The 20934-nt window shown below is 40.0% G+C and overlaps 1 protein-coding gene across 4 annotated transcripts in view; it reads left to right on the top strand.

Annotated features, from left to right (window-relative positions):
- TOX (thymocyte selection associated high mobility group box) overlaps positions 1-20463 on the top strand; it is a 311747-nt gene extending 291284 nt beyond the window's left edge. For 3 of the 4 annotated variants that reach the window (XM_061438802.1, XM_061438800.1, XM_061438803.1), the window contains 4 exons: positions 11142-11531; positions 12606-12647; positions 17888-18039; positions 18340-20463. In XM_061438802.1, coding sequence (XP_061294786.1) covers positions 11142-11531; positions 12606-12647; positions 17888-18039; positions 18340-18376 — 621 coding nt within the window. In that variant the 3' untranslated portion in view covers positions 18377-20463. The remainder of the gene's footprint in view (positions 1-11141; positions 11532-12605; positions 12648-17887; positions 18040-18339) is intronic. The other variant, XM_061438801.1, reaches the window with a different exon arrangement.
- The last annotated feature ends 471 nt before the right edge of the window (positions 20464-20934 follow it).

The raw sequence follows: 20934 nt of genomic DNA, 5'->3' as shown, positions 1-20934 counted from the left end.
TATATGACTTGAAGTCTAAGAGACCAAGGAGAGGCTGGTGGTTGCAGAGGGAGAGCTGAGACCCCTCACTCTCTCATTCCAAAGCTTGTAGGCTTTTCTCTACCCTGAGTGACTATCAAGTTTTATATCTTTAGACCTGCAACCTCTTATCCTCAGTAAAATTCTATGCCAACTCTTACAAATTAGCTAGCCAAGAGTAAAGCTGTTCTGGTTAAATGAAGCTGGGGTTGAGGGACAGAAGGCTGCTCACCACCAGAGGCTGGCCCTAGACCCTCAGAGGACTCTGGGGCCTGCAGAATGTTTGAGGAGCTCCCCTCTGTGCCATGCTGTTTAGCTGCTTGCATGCTTTGCCTGGTCATATGGAACCAGTGACAGACCTTCCCGCAGTTAGATCTGCTCGGTGACAGGCCACTCTACTGTGGAAAAACATGCGTATTGAGGGTCACAGGAAAGGGATCATTGGGTGCTGCAGACACAGGCTGGATTAGACCTGGATGAACTAACTTTTCAGTTTTACTCTCTATAAAGAGAGAAGTTGGAGATATTTCAGAGGAAAGAGTCACCAAGCGGTTGAAAGAGAGGGCAGGAGATAGTAGCCGCAAAGAGTGAATTTGACATGAAAGATATGGGCATGTTCACCCCATGATGGGTGTCAGGCATGGGCAGTGATTCCAGAACAAGAATGGAGATACCATGTCACCCTAGAGGAATTTAATCTGAACAGGGAGCATTACCAAACTCTTAGATTGTTTAGGCAAACAATTTCTTTCCAATGAGAAATTTAAAAGCAGGAAGCAAAGGTTTATAAGTAGGTTTTGGAGAAGATCATGAAGGCTTCTTCAGCATCTGTGCTTGCACAGGCACCAAGGGGAACATTAAAGAACCTCTGAGGCACCACCAGTGTTGCACAGAAAGAGTCCTCAGAGGGCAGAAATATCCCCAGGCACTCAGGGCAGCTCCATCTGGGTTCAGATTCCAGATTTCTCACTTCCTAACTGCTTGCCTTTATGCCCGTTTTTCAGCTATTTAAAGTCTCAGTTTACTCGTGTATCAAATAGTAGATAATGGGACCCACATCATTAGCTTTCCATAAAAATAAAATAGGAAACTCTTATATAAACTGCATGGTTTGACATCTTGAACACAGGAAAGTACTTAATAAATACCAGCAATTATTATTCTTATTATCAAGTTTATTTTTAACATTATTGATAGGTGCACAAAGAACCAGGAAACTTTTGTGTATGATTCAGGATTTAGCTGGATCATATTCTAGATGTCTACATAGCTGCTTTGATAAAAAGAAAAATTTTAAGTGGCATTAACATAAGAAAAACTTGCTTCATAGATATATTCTTTTATAAAGATAAAAAATGATGTAAACATTTTTAAAAATCACCTATGTGGGTTCCTTAATTGAAATGGTCTTTATGACCCTTTAATCGAGGAAGCCTTCAAAGAGTCTGAGGACTAAGAATATATGCCATTGTGGAGCCTATGGCTTCTGGGCTGGAGTGGTTTTACATGCTATTTAAGGTCATTTGAGGACTTCCCTGGTGGCTCAGATGCTAAAGCATCTGTCTACAATGCAGGAGACCTGGGTTCAAGCCCTGGGTTGGGAAGATCCCCTGGAGAAGGAAATGGCAATCCACTCCAGTACTATTGCCTGGAAAATCCTATGGACAGAGGAGCCTGGTAGGCTAGTCTATGGGGTCCCAAAGAGTCCAACACGACTGAGCGATTTCACTTTCACTTTCACTTAAGGTCATTTGGGGTTGGTCTAAGTAAAGCTTGCCATGCCATGCTATGCTATGCTATGCTAAGTCATTTCAGTCGTGTCCGACTCTGTGCGACCCCACAGACGGCAGCCCACCAGGCTCCCCGTCCCTGGGCTTCTCCAGGCAAGAGATAAAGCTTAAGGAATCAGTTTTTACATAGACTCAGAAACTCCTCTACCTAAGTCTCAACAGATTGAAAAACAATGTATAACTTTAAAGCAATTGGAACTAGTTTCATTTTACCACATAGACCAGAATTAATATTCCCAAAATGAGTGTTGCATTGAAAGGTGTCACCTAGGGAGGCTACAAACTTATTTTATTATTGCCTCCAGAGTTCAAAAGATTTTTGAAACTTCTCTTTTAAAACTGTACTCAGCAAATTATGAGCCACTAGCAAATCAATCTTGTAACATTGTTTTAACACCTCTTTCTTTTTCTCAAATATCACCCATGTACATCGCACAGACTTGGCTTCCAGTGACTATTAGCTGTTTCCAAAAAACAAATTCACCACCCAAAGACAGAGAGCTGGCTAAGGATATGTAAAGTGGCGTCTCATGGGTGCTGGGAAGAATCCTATAGGGAAGTTCCCCGATATTTATTCCAAGTAAAAGCAGCATTATTGAAATAAGCATACAGCTGCTCGGAAGCCCCAGCCTGGAAAGAGACAACATTTGGACAAGTATGTTCTGGTATGTTCAGTATAAGTAATCAGATTCATGATTTCAAGGTCACACATCAAGTTGGAGGTTTTGTCTCTGATTTGAGCCAAAACTTACAGAGTTGATGGAATCTTTTTATAATGTACGGTAAAAGACAATGTTGAACTAAATCTGATAGAGCGCCTGATGAACTATGGATGGAGGTTCGTGACATTGTACAGGAGACAGGAATCAAGACCATCCTCAAGAAAAAGAAATGCAAAAGAGCAAAATGGTTGTCTGAGGAGGCCTAACAAATAGCTGTGAAAACAAGGGAAGCGAAAAGCAAAGGAGAAAAGGAAAGACATATCCATTTGAATGCAGAGTTCCAAAGAATAGCAAGGAGAGATAAGAAAGCCTTCTTCAGTGATCAGTGCAAAGAAATAGAGGAAAACAATAGAATGGGAAAGGCTGGAGATCTCTTCAAGAAACTTAGAGATACCAAGGGAACATTTCATGCAAAGGTGGGCTCAATAAAGGACAGAAATGGTATGGACCTAACAGAAGCAGAAGATATTAAGAAGAAGTGGCAAGAATACACAGAAAAACTGTACAAAAAGATCTTCACGTCCCAGATAATCACGATGGTGTGATCACTGACCTAGAGCCAGACATCCTGGAATGTGAAGTCAAGTGGGCCTTAGAAAGCATCACTACAAACAAAGCTAGTGGAGGAGATGGAATTCCAGTTGAGCTATTTCAAATCCTGAAAGATGATGCTATAAAAGTGCTGCACTCAACATGCCAGCAAATTTGGAAAACTCAGCAGTGGCCACAGGACTGGAAAAGGTCAGCTTTCATTCCAATCCCAAAGAAATGCAATGCCAAAGAATGCTCAAACTACCGCACAATTGTACTCATCTCACACGCTAGTAAAGTAATGCTCAAAATTCTCCAAGCCAGGCTTCAGCAATACATGAACCATGAACTTCCAGATGTTCAGGCTGGTTTTAGAAAAGGCAGAGGAACCAAAGATCAAATTGCCAACATCTGCTGGGTCATCGAAAAAGCAAGAGAGTTCCAGAAAAACATCTCTTTCTGCTTTATTGACTATGCCAAAGCCTTTGACTGTCTGGGTCACAATAAACTGTGGAAAATTCTGAAGGAGATGGGAATACCAGACCACCTGACCTACCTCTGTGGAAAATTCTGAAAGAGATGGGAATACCAGACACCTGCCTTGCCTCTTGAGACACCTGTATGCAGGTCAGGAAGCAACAGTTAGAACTGGACATGGAACAACAGACTGGTTCCAAATAGGAAAAGGAGTACGTCAAGGCTGTATACTGTCACCCTGCTTATTTAACTTATATGCAGAGTACATCATGAGAAACGCTGGGCTGGAAGAAGCACAAGCTGGAATCAAGATTGCCGGGAGAAATATCACTAACCTCAGATATGCAGATGACACCACCCTTATGGCAGAAAGTGAAGAGGAACTAAAAAGCCTCCTGATGAAAGTGAAAGTGGAGAGTAAAAAGGTTGGCTTAAAGCTCAACATTCAGAAAATGAAGATCATGGCATCTGGTCTCATCACTTTATGGGAAATAGATGGGGAAACAGTGGAAACAGTGAAAAACTTTATTTTGGGGGGCTCCAAAATCACTGCAGATGGTGACTGCAGCCATGAAATTAAAAGACGCTTACTCCTTGGAAGGAAAGTTATGACCAACCTAGATAGCATATTCAAAAGCAGAGACATTACTTTGCCAACAAAGGTCCGTCTAGTCAAGGCTATGGTTTTTCCAGTGGTCATGTATGGATGTGAGAGTTGGACTATGAAGAAAGCTGAGCGCCAAAGAATTGATGCTTTTGAACTGTGGTGTTGGAGAAGACTCTTGAGAGTCCCTTGGACTGCAAGGAGATCCAACCAGTCTGTCCTAAAGGAGATCAGTTCTGGGTGTTTATTGGAAGGACTGATATTGAAGCTGAAACTCCAATACTTTGGCCACCTGATGCCAAGAGCTGACTTATTTGAAAAGACCCTGATGCTGGGAAAGATTGAGGGCAGGAGGAGAAGGGGATGACAGAGGATGAGATGGTTGGATGGCATCACCGATTCAATGGACATGGGTTTGGGTGGACTCTGGGATTTGGTGATGGACAGGGAAGCCTGGCGTGCTGCAGTTCATGGGGTCGCAAAGAGTTGGACACAACTGAGCCACTGAACTGAACTAAATTAAGAAAGTTCTCAGTCTATTGCCATGACCAATAATAAATACAATCTTCAGTTCAATTAAAAGGGACTAAATTCAAAACAAATCATTTCTTTTTACAAGATGAGTGTAACTTATAGAATTCATGCCAAGGAGAGCTATTGAGACACTGAATTTGAAAATAGAATGGATCAATTTATGACTGTTCACATAAAATTTGCAGCTCTGTAAGCCCAGACCGTGATTTAAAGATAATAAAATCTCATGCTTCAGGGTGTAAGCTAATCACCTGCAAGTACCAAGAAGAATTTTCCTTCCAAAAGTAACAATGCGCAATTGAGTAAGTGCATAAATTTTGTTTAATTTCCAATGCATCATGTATTGGTCAGTGCTGGAAACAAGAATCAAATTAGATGGACTATTAATCTGATTTGGTTCAGCAACTCCTATATTGTTGCATCCACTGAGCTTTATGTCTTATGTTTATGCTTTGCTATTTTAAATAACAATTGCTTTGTCAATCTTTCATTTTTATAGCACTTATCATCCTAGAAAGGGAACATTTATACACTATGCAATATTATCTTCATAATACAAAGTAAATGGGATTGAAATTATCTCGGGCAATCAACAACTTGATTAATATGAAGTAGTTTGATGTTTATAGAGTTGTATCCTTTGTGAAAGACTACTGGAGAGACCCAAAATGTCTCTCCTTGCCCCCCTCCCTGAACACACACACACACCATTTTGCTTATAGAAAACATCTTTTAGAATCAGTGGCCCAAAGAAAGCAGGAACTAGAACTTACTCATAAACCAGTAACAAGTACACACTCACCCCCATGAAAATGCCACATTCAAGGGCTGATTTTCAGTTGTGTATACACTGATAGGATTACACTTGGCAGGTGACTGACACAAAACACACACCACTGAGTTAAAGTGGTTAATGCATTTGGAATTAGAAACGAATTGAAATGATTTCGTTTGAATGAGAAAGTAATTCTAGTTTCTGAATGGAAGGCATAATGATCTTCATATACAGTATCATTATTTGCAAAATGAGATCGCAAAACAATCTGACACAACTTAGCAACTAAAGCAACAACAACAAGCCTTGCTTTCATAGTTTAATTCAAAGAAAATGATGGTGCGAGTGTATTAAACTTAGGATTTCTTCATATTTCCATTTAATCAGGTTATGCATTCATGACACTTTGCTATGGAAAATGAACTTGTTTTGCCTGTCTTCCAAAAGAGTGAAACAACTCTGTGTCTGTTTATTAGTCTGAGTAAGAATTAATGAGAAGTGAGGCCCAAGCAAATTTTTTCCCTGCCTAAATGAGTGGATCTCTACATAAAGATACAAATTCTCAAGATAGGGGTGAAACACAGTAAGCTTCCCTGCTTCCTGCCATCCATCCCGGCCCAGTGGGGAGCAGAGCCCACGGGATCCAACTAAAGAGCAAAGCTAGGCTTGTAATCTCCCACTTCTTCCGAAAGGGTGTGGTTCACGATGAGAGCAGACAGTAAAGAACAATCTGATATTCTGTGAGTTTTCAAAGATTTGAAAACCTACTCCCTAGAGGAATGGTATGTCTCGTCAGGAGTCTCAGCAAGGGCAACAGTGACTGCTCCCAGTATTGTTCAAGGACAGTCATTCAGTCACTCAGCAAATATGTTTGTTTTCTCTGTACTTGGCACTGAAACAGACGCATGGGACACATAAGACTCCAGTCCCAACCTTTAAACAGTCCTTTCCTGGGAATTCCCTGGTGGTCCAGTGCTTAGGATTCAGCACTCTCACTGCCAGGGCCCAGTTTCAGTCCCTGGTGGGGGAACTAAGATCCTGCAAGCCATGCAACCCCCCAAAAAACATCCTTCCCTGATGGTGCAGGAAATTATGGTGAAGAGAGAATGCAGGAAGAGAACCCCCAATGGAGTGCCTGCCATGCTTAGGCACATGGCTAGTTTCATTATTTATCTTGTTATATTCAATGACTTCAAAAGTGTAGGGAAAACATGTAACTTCCCAAAAATTTTTCTCTGTGTGTGTTAAAAATTGTTTCAAGTGTCTAAATCCTTAGTTTGGGAAATCTGTTTAACTTGTTATAGTCCTTGTAGTGATTAAAAAATACTACTCTTTCAAAGTAAGCTTAACAGTACTGATCTCTTCATGCTTTAGAATGGAGAAGACAAATGACAAACAAATGGCTGTATAGACAAAATGTTTGGTGTTTCAGTTCAGTTCAGTCGCTCAGTCATGTCTGACTCTCTGCAACCCCATGGACTGTTGCACACCAGGCTTCCCTGTCCATCACCAACTCCCAGAGCTTACTCAAACTCATGTCCATCAAGTCGGTGATGCCATCCAACCATCTCATCCTCTGTCGTCCCCTTCTCCTCCTGCCCTCAATCTTTCCCAGCATCAGGGTCTTTTCCAATGAGTCACTTTTTCACGTCAGATAGTGAAAGGATTAGAGTTTCAGCCTCAGCATCAGTCCTTCCAATGAATATTCAGGTCTGATTTCCTTTAGGATTGCCTGGTTTGATCTCCTTGAAGTCCAAGGGACTCTCAAGAGCCTTCTCCAATACCACAGTTCAAAAGCATCAATTCTTAGGCACTCAGCTTTCTTTATAGTCCAATTCTCACATTCATACATGACTACTGGAAAAACCATAGCTTTGACTAGACAGATCTTTGTTGGCAAAGTGATATCTCGGCTTTTTAATATGCTGTCTAGGTTGGTCATAACTTTCCTTCTAAGGAGCAAGCATCTTTTAATTTCATGGCTGCAGCAGCATCTGCAGTGATTTTGGAACCTAAAAACATAAACACTGTTTCCACTGTTTCCACTGTTTCCCCGTCTATTTCCCATAAAGTGATGGGACCGGATGCCATGATCTTAGCTTTCTGAATGTTGAGCTTTAAGCCAACATTTTCACTCTCCTCTTTCACTTTCATCAAGAGGCTCTTTAGTTCTTCTTTGCTTTCTGCCATAAGAGTGGTGTCATCTGCGTATCTGAGATTATTGCTATTTCTCCCCGCAGTCTTGATTTTGTGTTTAGTTACCATGAGAAAAGAGAGTCTTCTCAAAGTTGGCAATGAAGTATCTCAAGTAGGTTTCTGTCTGTGTCTGTGTGTCTGTCTTTATCTCTACACAGTTTAGAAAGTGAAATTCAGGAGAATTTGATTCATGGTTTATTTTGAATTTTGCCTTACTGTGTCTGAAGAAAAGTGAAAGTGTTAGTCGCTCAGTCATGTCCAGCTCTTTGCAGTTCCATGGACTATAGCCTACCAGGTTCCTTTGTCCATGGAATTCTCCAGGCAGGAATACTGGAGTCAGTTGCCATTCCTTTCTCCAGGGAATCTTCTCGACCCAGGGATCACACCTGGTCTCTTGGATTGCAGGCAGGTTCTTTACTGTCTGCGCCACCAGGGAAGCCCTATGCCTTAGCAATTCTAGGCTACAGTTGAGAAGTTACCAATTTGCTAATTCCTTCAGGAAATGGTGTCACCGTTCTTGGCCTAGAATATGAAATTCTCTATACAGATAGTATTCTGGTAAACATGAAACAAAAGATAATTTTGATATTACACCTAGACGGATGTAATTTAAGTATGTATTTGGGGGCAATACAAATTAGTTTATTTGAGGCAAGAGATATGACTATTCAAATCGAAATGTATGTTCTATTTGTCATTTTAGATATGTTTGTGTAATTTATTAATTCATCTTCTGAATTAGTTTCCAATTGAAGACTATTTCAGTGAAATTACCCACTGAGGAAAGACTTCTCTGGTAGTCCCTCGGAAATTCACAGTGTGCATTACACACTGAAGGCTCTGACAAGTCCCGCAGGAGAGGAGCCCTCCTAACCTCCCTTGACCCAGTGCTCTTCCCACACATATTTTGTCATGGAAACTTGTTTTTGAAGGACATTTATTTTTCCACAAACCCCTCTAATACAGTTTGGAAACTGTGTCGGGGGCAAAGTCCCTAAAACTTTTTTTTGTCCCTAAAACTGCTCACCAGGACTGACTTCTGGTCCATGAAGCCAGCCCACCTTCTTGCTGAGTGTCTGTACCTACTACAGTTAGTGATTTCTAAATGTAACATAGGTACTGGCCTGGCCAAAAATTCGTTTGGCTTTTTTCCATAAGATGGTACCTAAAAACCTGGACAGACTTTTTAGCCAACCCAATATACTGCCTTTAGGCTTGTTTAAATATTGTTGGAATACCTAAGATGAATGTATGAACATATCTGAACATGTCTTTTTGTCTTCACATACACACACGTGTGCACACACACGCTCAGGATACCTGTCTACTGCTCTGTGTGCCTCATGTCACTAGATAATGATGTGATTATTGGCTCTAGAAATAAAAAGTGAAAACGCTTTACAACGACATATATTTTATAATTTTGATAGTATAGGAATTGTGAGTGATTTTTCTTCTGTTTAAAAAATTAAAGCAACTATAAAGCAAAAAGGAACATGCCCTAACATGTATTGATTTTTGTAGCTCTCTTGGTTGTTGTGTGATTGTTCCTTTCCTATATGAAGTTGGCACGGTGTGTGACTAAATATGAAATTAGCCCTTCCACAACTGGGAAAAGAAGTGAGAATGCAACACAATGAAAACACTTTCCCACATGACTTAAACACACAGACAACAAGTACATAATCTTCTTGGCATATATGGGATGGTTTTTGAGGCATATCACTGCAGTCTGTGTTATTCTGATGTAAAACAAGTCACTGTTTACACAGCCTGAGTTAACCCATTTGACCTTTTCCTTTAATTGTTCACTGCTCTGCATACCAGCAATAAGAGTTTTTAAATGGAAAAAAAAGAAAGAAAGAAAGTAAATGACTGAAGTTTTTTTTTTTTTTTTATCAATTGAAAGTTCCTTTTAGGTACTACATTTAGTAAAACTCTTTTGATCCAAAGCCTTCCCTTGAAAATTTTCGTGAACAATTTTTGACCTGTTTCATGTTAATGCAGAAGACAGGGAGTCAATGTCTACTCCTGTTTCAGAAAACTGCATCACTACTGACACAGAAAAATATAATGAGAAGGTTCTTTGGAGGAGCTTGAATTCTTTAGGGCTCACCTTACTCTCTACTCTGCATGGAGTAATCAGGATCTCGCAGGACCCCACATCTCCATGGTTGATGTATTTTTAGAGACGTCATTCAGGTCATTCCTATGACCTGAGTATGAGAGAGTATGAGAGGCCACCAGTCCAGCACCCCAGCCTGGCCTCCTGCAGTCAGCGCACATAATACATAGCCGCTCATCCTGTGGCTATCACTCAATCCCCTACACTGTGGGGAGGAAACGAGTTGTGTTGCTGGCTGACTTGTGCAATGAAGTCCCTACATGGAGTTTCCTGTCGCCATGTGTGATGAACCAGGCTCCTGAAAGTGCCCGAGCTACACAGAGACTGAGCAGGGAGAGCCCAGGAAGGCCCTGCTGTGCTGGGTAACAAGAGGCTCGTGTTGACTTATTGGTGGAAGAAGCATGACATCAGAGGCACTGAATAAGGGCACAGATGCATCTTCAAGATCTTATTTTGACCAAGTGACTTTTTTCTCCAGAAGGAAATTTGGGCATCTTCTTTCTCCACCTGGTTTCACTACTTACCATTTGTTTTGCAGTCTCTTCCTCTCAGCAAAAGTAGGAGGCAGGTTCATGCCCAAGAAGAAACAACTTGGGGTTCACTCTTGATACTTGTCAACTTCCACTGAAATATCTAGTTTTTAAGTCAATTAAAAAGATATTAGGAAATGACCATTTGAAGGTGTGTAAAAAAATTCAGGGAAAATTATGTTAATTTATGATGGAGTCTAAAATTTCTAAGAGAGATTATTTTTATCCAGTTCATTATTGAGGACAATTCATCACCAACTCTCTTTAAAAATCAAGATGAGTTCTACAGTTACTTTGAAGATACATTAATGTGGTTTTATATGACTTCAGAAAGGTATTTTTGAACTCTTTCTTCCTTATCCAGTTCCATTGACCAACATTGTTTTCTTTGTGCAATATCTAATGTCAAGGTTCTTTGAGAATATAAAAAGGAAAAATAAAAGCGAAGCACGTAGTTAACAGATAAACTCCCTCACGGACTCCCCTTCCAAGTGAGCCACACGGGTAGTTCCCGGTAGGACACTGACTGCATCCGCCGCACGCACCCCTCATTTTCTCATCTTTGGATGATGAGAAAAGGCACCAAATTAGAGCTTAACATTTAAGCAAAGAAAAAATGTCAACGTACCTTGTTTTAGATTTCATAAAAGTGGTGGAATGGGCTCAGGCTTGCATAAGGTCATGTGGCAAGTGACGATGGAAGAGTTCTTGGAGTTAAGAGTAGGAACAGGTACTGATCCACGTGACCGTTCACAAGTGAACTCACAGAGCATCTTGCTAAGCAAAAGCAGCGCCTGGGTGTCCGCCTCTTAACTCGGTTCCTGTTTGTTTCTCCACAGAGCTACAGCGAGCCTGTTGACGTGAAGACGGCTCAGCCTCCACAGCTGATCAATGCCAAGCCGCCGTCAGTGTTCCCCGGGCCCAGCCAGGCCCACTCAGCTCTGTACCTAAGTTCCCACTACCACCAACAACCAGGAATGAACCCTCACCTAACCGCCATGCATCCCAGTCTCCCCAGGAGCATAGCACCCAAGGCCAACAACCAAATGCCAGTGACTGTCTCTATAGCCAACATGGCCGTGTCCCCCCCTCCTCCCCTCCAGATCAGCCCCCCTCTTCACCAGCATCTCAACCTGCAGCAGCACCAGCCGCTCTCCATGCAGCAGCCCCTCGGGACCCAGCTCCCCATGCAGGTCCAGCCCGCCTTACACTCCCCCACCATGCAGCAGGTATGTGCAGGCCGGGCCCTGGGCTCCCCTCCAGAGGTGCTGGGGGGTCTGTTCCTCCAGTGGCTTGGGTGGGGGTCCCATTCTTTTCTGTAAGTGGAGAGAGAATGGGAGATCTCTGCTTCCTGAAAATTAACTTGCATGGGTGAGTCAGGCAGCCTCACAGGATCACAACAGCTTCTGCCTTTCATAATCCCTGACTTCTTCCCCACAGTACCCATCTTTCTCGTCACTCTCCCTGTTTTCTGCCTTTGAGGGAGGCAGAAATTTGTTGTTTTCAGATGCCACTACTGCTTAAGATCTTTTTGGGGTTGAGAAGTCTGCCATATGTACATACATACACACACACACACACACACACACATATATATATACACATATACATATATAATCAGTATATTATTCAGAAATGAGAAATTCTTGATGATACGCCTGTTGAATCCAACAAATCCTGCAAGATGAAATCAGGCCTACTATTTCTGGTCAGAAATATCAAATTTGGTACAACCTTAAGAGTCCTAAGAAATGAAAATGTTAACCTAACCAGAGTTTTATTTTAAAATGGATATCTGGCTTCTACATTAGAAAACACAGGAAGTTTAGAAGCCTCCATGTCTACCCCACAATTATGGAAACCATTTGTGTGCAATCTTAGCTTAACTTGTCTTTGAAATAATTTTCCTTCTGGATTTTAGTGTTATTTTAAAATTTGAGAATTAGGAGCAAATGATGTAAAGTAAACTGAATATAAAGCATTTAAAAATCCTAAAAATGTGTTTTTAAAAAAACAGGTCAAGGTAGAAACTACAAAGCATATTAAATTAACCTATCACTTTCCTAATCCAATGACTTATTCCCAGGTCTATAATTAAATATGCAGAGTCTTCTTATAAGAGTGATATAGGAGCCCTCTGATATAGTCTATAATTGGCCACAGTGGGGTGGAGGGGAGGCAGAAATAGGAATCAGATATACATAGTCCCAAATCCATTTTTATTATTGTTATTATAGACAGGATTTCCAAGAGGTGACAATTACAAACCTTAATACATTACCTTACCTCCTCTTTAATTTCAGAAAACTCACAGTGCAGGTCCTGACCTTGTCTTCATCTCACAGGTGAGGAGACAGAGCTCAGCAGAGTTGACTAACTTGCCCCAAGGTCAGAGCTAGAATTCAAACCTAGCTCTGTTCAGTAGTCAGATCCTGGACTCTTTTTTTTTTTAATTGAAGGATAATTGCTTTACAGAATTTTGTTGTTTTCTGTCAAACCTCAACATGAATCAGCCATAGGTATACAATATCCTCCCTTGATTCTTAAATGCTAGGCCTGCTGCTTCTCACTGTTAATCGTTCTTGTCAATTCTTAATAGTTTCTCCTAAGACTTGGGAGGCTCTGTAAATCCTAGTTAGTTCTGAGATTAAATGATCATGGAGAGCAAAGGACTCATCTCTCTACTGAAGTCTTTGGTCCCCAAGCCAAGGATATTGATAAAGCTCAGATGACTGACTGACCTGTTCAACAGACGAGCTGTAAACTCACTGGAAAAGACCAACCTCCTTGTCTACGGCAGGTTTGTGACGAGTGAGTGACATTAATAGGGCCATGTTGTCCTTCTTTCCATCAGACATTACTCTTGATAAAAGAGACATTCGTGGGTTTCTTGCATTTTAATGAACCAATAGTGTTTGAAGAGCTGAGAGACCTTCGGTCAGGTGGGTTGACTTCTGCCTAAGGGTACTATCCAGTTGAGGGCCCATGTTTTGCTCTCAGTGCTGTAGTGAGAGGTGTTTTTTCCCAGAGGAAAAAATACAGAGTATGTGGTCCACTCCCCAGGTTGGGGGCCAGAGCTCTGTGCAGAGAGAACACTTTTTATTAATCTATCCACTCAGAGACAGTTCATTGTCTGTTTATACTCTATACCTTAGATGAGCTGTGACCCTGAAGAGTTTTCAAACATTTCTGAATTACATAAGGCCACATTTGGAAACTCAGGAGATGTGTCTTTCCATATAGAATCTTAATAGGAAAAAATAGGGCAGATTACATTGGACAAGTTACTCATCAATATTTAAGTGAGTTCTATTAGTGTATCTCAGAAAGTTTTCTTATTGAGATGGTAGGGCTTGATTTTAACTTACATTAATAATAGAAGACAAAATGGCATGAACCCAAAATGGAGAGTCAGTGCAGCTGCAGAGACCATGGTAACTAAAATCACTATGATGCTTGATCATTGTACGTAGTCAATAAAATAACTACTGAAGATACAAGTTAACAAATGAAGGAATAAAAAAATGAGTTGCAGAAGCTTAAATATTAGAAGAAATTACAGGCTAGTTTGTAGACTCTCAAATCCTTAAAAGTTTTAAAATTTTTCATTTATTCAAAAAAGATTTGTTGAACCCCTTAACACATGCCAGACGCTGGCTGAAATTGAGCAACTTCTACCCCCATGGAGCTCACATCAGAGTTGGGGGTGGAATGGAGAGGGGGAGCAGTGGGAATAAGATAAACAGGTAAGTTATTAGGATCCCATGGGGAAAATTAAACGGGGACAAACCGCAAGATGTGTGAAGGAATAGTAGGCCTTTGGCTGGGACGGATAAAGAAGGCATCTCTCAAGAGGAGGCAGCCTCTAGGAATCAGAGGGTGGGAAGGGAGTGGGGTGGATACTAGCAGCGAGCATAGCAAGGAGAAGGGACTCCTCTGGCCTGGAGGCCAACTGGGAGGCACGCGGCTTATCCAGGACATGGAAAGCAGGCCAGTGGGGAGCATGGTCAGGAGCGGAGAGTGATGGGCAGTGAGGTCAGAGTCAGGGTAGATCCCTGGAGAGAATCCTGCAGGTTAAGAAGACTGGAAGTCTCAACGAATTGATAATCCTAAAATCAGATCCAGAGTGTCCGTCACGCCTCCATGTCACTCAGTTTATTACAATCACAGTGGTCTGTGGGGCCAATGTTCATGTCATCAAAGTGCGTTGTAGAAAGCTTATGGCTGGAATTTGACCTGTTGGATTCATCATCTTTATCAAGAAGGTGTTTGCTTCCTGGCCATGTTCCCATTTTCAAACACCAAAAAAAGAAAAAGAGAAAGAGCAAGAAAGTTCATGGCTACTGTATTTTTACAGTAATGTTTCATATTTCAGCATTACTTTAGCTATTTTATTATCCTTTTGAAAATGAATGTATCCTAAAAATGATCGTATCATCCACTAGGAGTAATAGTTTTTTTTTTTCTAGAATAATATTTTATACACTAAACCCATAGACCTGGGGTTTATTTTTTAGTCCAGTTTTCTTCCTTTTTTTCTGTTCACTATATTGCCGAATGAGGTCAAGAGAAAAAAATCATTAATATCTGTCAACTTCCTTTATAACCTCAAGAAAAAAATCTTTGTATGATATCACACAGACAGATTTTCAATTTCCTTGTGTAATAAACAGCTGCTTTAGGATTTGGGTGTAATTTAAAGGTTTAAAAAAAATCACATTGAGATTGATGAATAAATCAGTTGTGAAGACAAAAACATTGATGCCTGTTGAAAAGACCTCTCCAGACAGGCAGGAAATGAAATTAGTTCCCAGTAAAGTGTGGATACGAGGATCTCGGTTTGGTATTGCTGCAGGCTTTTTTAGGACTTGATGTGGTGGCACAACAAAACTGCTAGGGCTACAGAAATCTAATTAAAGAGCAAATGTCCCTTCTGACATCAAATTAATCTTTATCATGTTTCCTATTTTTATTTCAATCTGGCACCAGAAAATGAAATTTAAAATTCCAGGCATGCTACAAAACAGTTGGTGATTTTTCTCTTGAGCATTAAAATGCAAAATATTCAGTCTTGTTTAATTAGATCACTAAGCAAACATTTTTTCAAAACTTTCTATCATCATTGTTGTTTCATACTTGCAACAATAATAAAAATACCGTTATTTCTGGGTTTGACCTCAGCATCTCTTAATACAGTCGTCAGAAGAAAGTTTCATTTTCTAAATTGAAAGCAAGTAAAATTATGTTCTTCAGGCTTTGCTTGTCTTTTCCTCGGTCCACAGTTGTTTTAATACTAGTGATCTTAAATGTAGGCATTGAAGTTAGCTAAATTTTAAATCTTTGAGCTTCGTAGATAACACATCATTTTGGTTTTATAAACTGAAGTTACCCATTTAAGTCTTAAACTGATCACTTAAAAGTTTATGTTCTCCTGATAACCCTCTTTCCCAACTTTGAGGGGCCATGTTCATTGGATAGAAAAAAGCAATGATCATTTCTGTTCTTTGATTGTGTGGTGTTGGATAGAAGCAGGTTGGTTTGTTTTTACTTATTTTTTGCTTTCTCATATGTTTCCATACCTTCACCTAACATGAGATATTTTCAACTACTCTAGTTTTAAGACTTATTTACTTTTAAGTTATGTTTTGTTGACTGTGCAAAAATCCAATGTGGAGAACTTTACATTAAAAAGATAGGAAAGCCTTGGTATTTACACAGTTATATTCCCCAGGCCTTTCGAAGAGTAGCATCAAATAGTTGATGGTAAAATTCATTTATTGGAAAACATGATTTATTGAGCCACTACTATGGACTTGACCCTGAGAATATCCAATAAGCAGCACACTCTCTGGTCACTGGGCAGCCCTGATGAGGGGCTGAAATAAAAATCAGCCTGAGTTCCTCTCCCTGGGGACTTTTTCCTGCTTGTCTGCCTAGCATTACACAAGACACTTGGGAAAGAGGTCCAGAAAACTGGACAGTAAGCCCCATTAAGACATTACAGGACCATCCTGAAACTCCATGCATCACAGAGATACAAGACGGTCTAGAGAAAGAGTGGACGCCAGCCTGGAAAGCGTTAGAGTACCAAACATCCAGTTATAGTCCTCTCACTTCTCACGCCCCCCTGCTTTGGAAAATGTTTACGGCTGGAGCTGCAGGTGGTATCTACATAAACAAACTTCCGTCTCACAAACCAGTTGTTAGTTTAGGAAACACTACTCTTTCTAGCTGTGTGAGGTCAAATAACCAAGCTGACTGAATACTCCACTTTTCAGTGATTTGTTTCCAGTCATTCAGTGCTCTGTCTTTCATGAGCAGCTTTGTTGGGAGTTTGCCTGGACATTGGCTTGAAGTCTTTATCCCTTGAATGGAAAATAATTTAATACCTTAAAGCCAATAGCCAATATTGAGAATTGAGGACATCTGATAATAGATGTCTTTGAGTCTTTACCCAGGGTACCTGCAAATGAATAAAAGTCCAAGGAAATAGCCTTAGTTCAAAATCAATTCTCTGATCATTCTGCTGAATTTTTTTAAAAGATAAAATCTCAACAATATTATTCCTTCAAAAGAAGCTCCCTGCAAGTCAATAGAAAATGATTTGTTTTTAAATCTCTTAGTTTTTCAGTGGGTAAAAACCATGTATGAAATCTGCTGCAAAAACAGACAACCATGAGATTAATTAAGTTGCTTTTTTTGGTCATTTCCAGCAAAGCTTGCTTATGCAGCTCTTGAATTCACCAGATAAGCTAAAAATAACTCTTAGCGTATAATGCTTTTTGTTTACCAGATATAGCTATCTACTTCAGAGATTCTGTCCTTGAATTTTTAATAGCTCTGCAAGGATTAAAAGTCAACACTTCACCACACCAGTGTGTTAAAAGAACCTTCCTGAAGTCTGATTATTATTTGCCAGTTAATAGACTTTTCAATTTTAAAATATTTTCTCTGCCTTATACTTTTCCTCCTCTGTGTTTTCCAGTGGCAAGTTGTTTTGAATCTCCTTCCCTATATTAGTCCAACAACTGTTAAAAGGCTTTGGTTGAAATTTTTAGCTGAGAAAGAAGTACAAATAAAAGAAGAAGCAGATGGTCCCTTTGTGACTGAATGAAGAAAAAGGGTTTTGAGAACAATATGTGAATAGGTGTAGTCTAATAAAACACTCAGCCACCTGCTGCCTGAATCCTTCGGAAAAGATTCTGTTGCATATTCTGGGGATTAACTATTAATGTATCCTTGGGTTAGACAGAAAACATAAACTCTGAGGGGTTTAGGGCCTTTTCTCTTTGTTTTGGTTGAGTTGGCTTTTCTAAATTTTACATTGTTTCTCAATTCGATGTATCTGCTCAAGAGTACAAGTCAAGTAACACATGGCTAAAGGAAGGAAAGGTAAGAAAGATGGAGTGTGGGCACTTCTTTTCCATCTTTGCTTTAAGTTTTCATGGTTCTTGGGATTAGCTTGCCCTTGCAGGGGCACAAGCAGGAAGGTAGTAGTGTTTGCAAACAGTGGCTAAATATTTAGGTGCTTTTCTTCTTAACAAGGCACTTTGATCCTCATTTGTGGACTTGCTTTGCTTTTCAGGGATTTAATCTTCAACCCGACTATCAAACCATAATCAATCCTACATCTACAGCTGCACAAGTGGTCACCCAGGCCATGGAATATGTGCGCTCCGGGTGCAGAAATCCTCCCACCCAGCCCGTGGACTGGAATAACGACTACTGCAGTAGTGGGTAAGCGGCCGGCCATCGCCACCTGGTGGCAGACAGCTCTCATAACAGGCATGTCGTGGAAAGATGCCTTATTTCTTCCAGCTTTCCAAAAGATAATCTGGAACGGTTCCATGTTCGCAAAACCAGAAATTTTTAAGCATTCCAAGAGTAAATGCCTTTAAACCCTGTTGGCTTTCACTGTGCATTTTCCCCGTGTCCAACCCCATCCCTCAAGCTAGAGCAGACAGACATCCCCCTTGGTCACCCGTAGCAAGGCTGTCCTGTTAACACCGGTTGCTTGTCTATTTTCTCTCCACACAGGGGCATGCAGAGGGACAAAGCACTGTACCTTACCTGAAACTCCAGACACCTCTTCTTTCCACTGAGGCATTCAGGGAAGTCTTTTCACCGTGGATTGCTTTGTACAGTCAAGGCAGTTCTCCATTTTGTTAGAAAAAATACAAGTTGCTAAGCACTTAGGACCATTTGAGCTTGTGGGTCACCCACTCTGGAAGAAATAGTCATGCTTCTTTACCTTTATTATTTTTTTAATCCTTTATGGACATTGTTTTTCTTCTTCCCTGAAGGAACTTTGGACCATTCAGATTTTATGTTGGTTTTTTGCTGTGAAGTGCTGCGCTATAGTAACTGCCTTAGCAACTATAGATGTCTTGGATAAAAGTCCTGGATTTTCCATTGGTTTTCATAATGGGTGTTTATATGAAACTACTAAAGACTTTTTAAATGGCTTGATGTAGCAGTCATAGCAAGTTTGTAAATAGCATCTATGTCACACTCTCCTAGAGTATAAAATGTGAATGTTTTTGTAGCTAAATTGTGATTTGAAACTGGCTCATTCCAGTTTATTGATTTCACAATAGGGGTTAAATTGGCAAACATTCATATTTTTACTTCATTTTTAAAACAACTAATAGTTCTATATTTTCAAAATATTTGAAAACAACGTACTCCCAAATGATTTTAATTTAAAAACAAATTGGCTTTGTCTCATTGATCAGACAAAAAGAAACTAGTGTGAGGGGAAGCGCAAACACCGTTTATTTTGTACTACAGAAAACTTGCTTTTTTGTACCACTTTTTGTGTAATGGTTAGTAAATGTCATTTAAGCCCTTTCATGTATAAAACTGCCAAATGCTTACCTGGTATTTTATTAGATGCAGAAAGAGATTGAAAACAGCTAAATTATAACCTTTACATAGGGCTCTGTATTATTGTTTCTTCATACTGTGTCTGTATTTAATCTTTTTTATGGAAACTGTTGCGCCTATTTATGAAATAATAAATATAGGTGTTTGTAAGTAAATTTGTTAGTATTTGAAAGAGGTTTCTTTGATGTTTTAACTTTTGCTGGCAAAAAAAAAAAAAATTCACGCTTGGTGTGAATACTTTATAATTTAGTTTTTACAGTGAATAAAGCCAAACCTACTTTTCATTTTAGCAGCAAATTTAAGTAACCAGCCTCTATTTCTATATTTCTTTGGTTGACGCAAATGAAAAACTGTGATATTTAAGAATTTCTTTCTTCATACAATAGAACAGAAGATTGCCCTAAAAGTCACACAGGCTCCAAGACTGAACAGATGAGCTCCCTACCTGAGAGGAAAAGGTGGCTTCTTGGTTCTCAGCTGGTTTTAGTCAGTTCTTTAAACTTCTCAGCTGATTTTAGTCATTTCTGTAAACTTCCTCCCTCTCCCCCTCCCAAAAAAGAAAGTCAAATCAGTCAAATTCCTCAACCTGCATGCTTTTCACAAAATCCAGAAAACATTTAGGTATTAAACTAGGACAGGAGGAAAGGGAAAGCACACTGTCCAGAATATCGAAAAATGAAAGGTGAGTAACCAGACAGGAAAAAGGAGACGCGTTCCCGTTTGAAATTTGATAGAAATTGAGGATCTTGTTGCCATTTGTGCCTCCACAAGCTACTCTCTTTCCAGAACTCCTGGGTCTTCCAAGAGAATTCTGAGGGTACTAGGGATTTGCTAAAGAACCAAAAGCATTGAGAATCTGGCTGAAGGCTGGCATAGCTTTTACATCAGAAAGAGCAAATTATGCCCTTACAGAGTTATAGCAAGAAAACCAGTCTGGTTGGAAATCAAGAGAATGGCTGATGTCTTTTTCATGGAGTGTGTGAAATAAACTTAGCAATTTAACTAAATACAAATATATGCATTATGTAATCCAGTCAGAATTCAAAAAACAAAAGGTATGCTTGCTTTGAAATGATTTTAGGCCTTGTACACCCTTGAATCAGTTGAGCATGTAATAACTAATAAATAATGCAGATCCAATGTGATTATTAAAATGACTGTAGCTGAGAGCTCTAATTTTCCTGTCTTGAAACTGTATAAGAACTCATGTGATTAAGTTCACAGTTTATTGTTTGTCTGTTTAGTATTTTAGAAATATACCAGCACTACTAATTACCTAATGTCTTTTATTTATTATATTATGCTAAAGTAACATTCTCACTTGTGTCAAGTCTAAACTGAGAAACTAATTATCGGGATGAGAACAACCAGCTTTGACAGGTGGGTTCCACAGAAAAGTACAATGTTGTTTACAGTTTTTCTAGAGCAGGTGTGCAACCAGGGTAGAGAGAGTGTTGATACTCAACACCAAAAACAGTGGGAAAAAAATGTAAATAAAAGAAAATACATCATAAATAAAAACTCTTATGATGCATGACCGTATTCTATTTGAATATCCATCAGTCTCTGAAAGACACACCCAGCCAGAGGAGATGATCCCAAAATCCATGGCAGAAGTGATTAGGCCCAGAAGCGATGAACCCCAGCCACAGGTGTTCCTTCCTGAAACACTGAGAACACCCTCTGTCAGATGTTGCCTGAGAAACTCCACTTTTCAGGAAGCCAGAATCCAGCCTGGGCCCAGCA

Source organism: Bos javanicus, chromosome 14 (genome assembly GCF_032452875.1).
Source record: "Bos javanicus breed banteng chromosome 14, ARS-OSU_banteng_1.0, whole genome shotgun sequence".
Taxonomy (NCBI): domain Eukaryota; kingdom Metazoa; phylum Chordata; class Mammalia; order Artiodactyla; family Bovidae; genus Bos; species Bos javanicus.
This window is presented reverse-complemented; position numbering and strand designations above follow the sequence as displayed.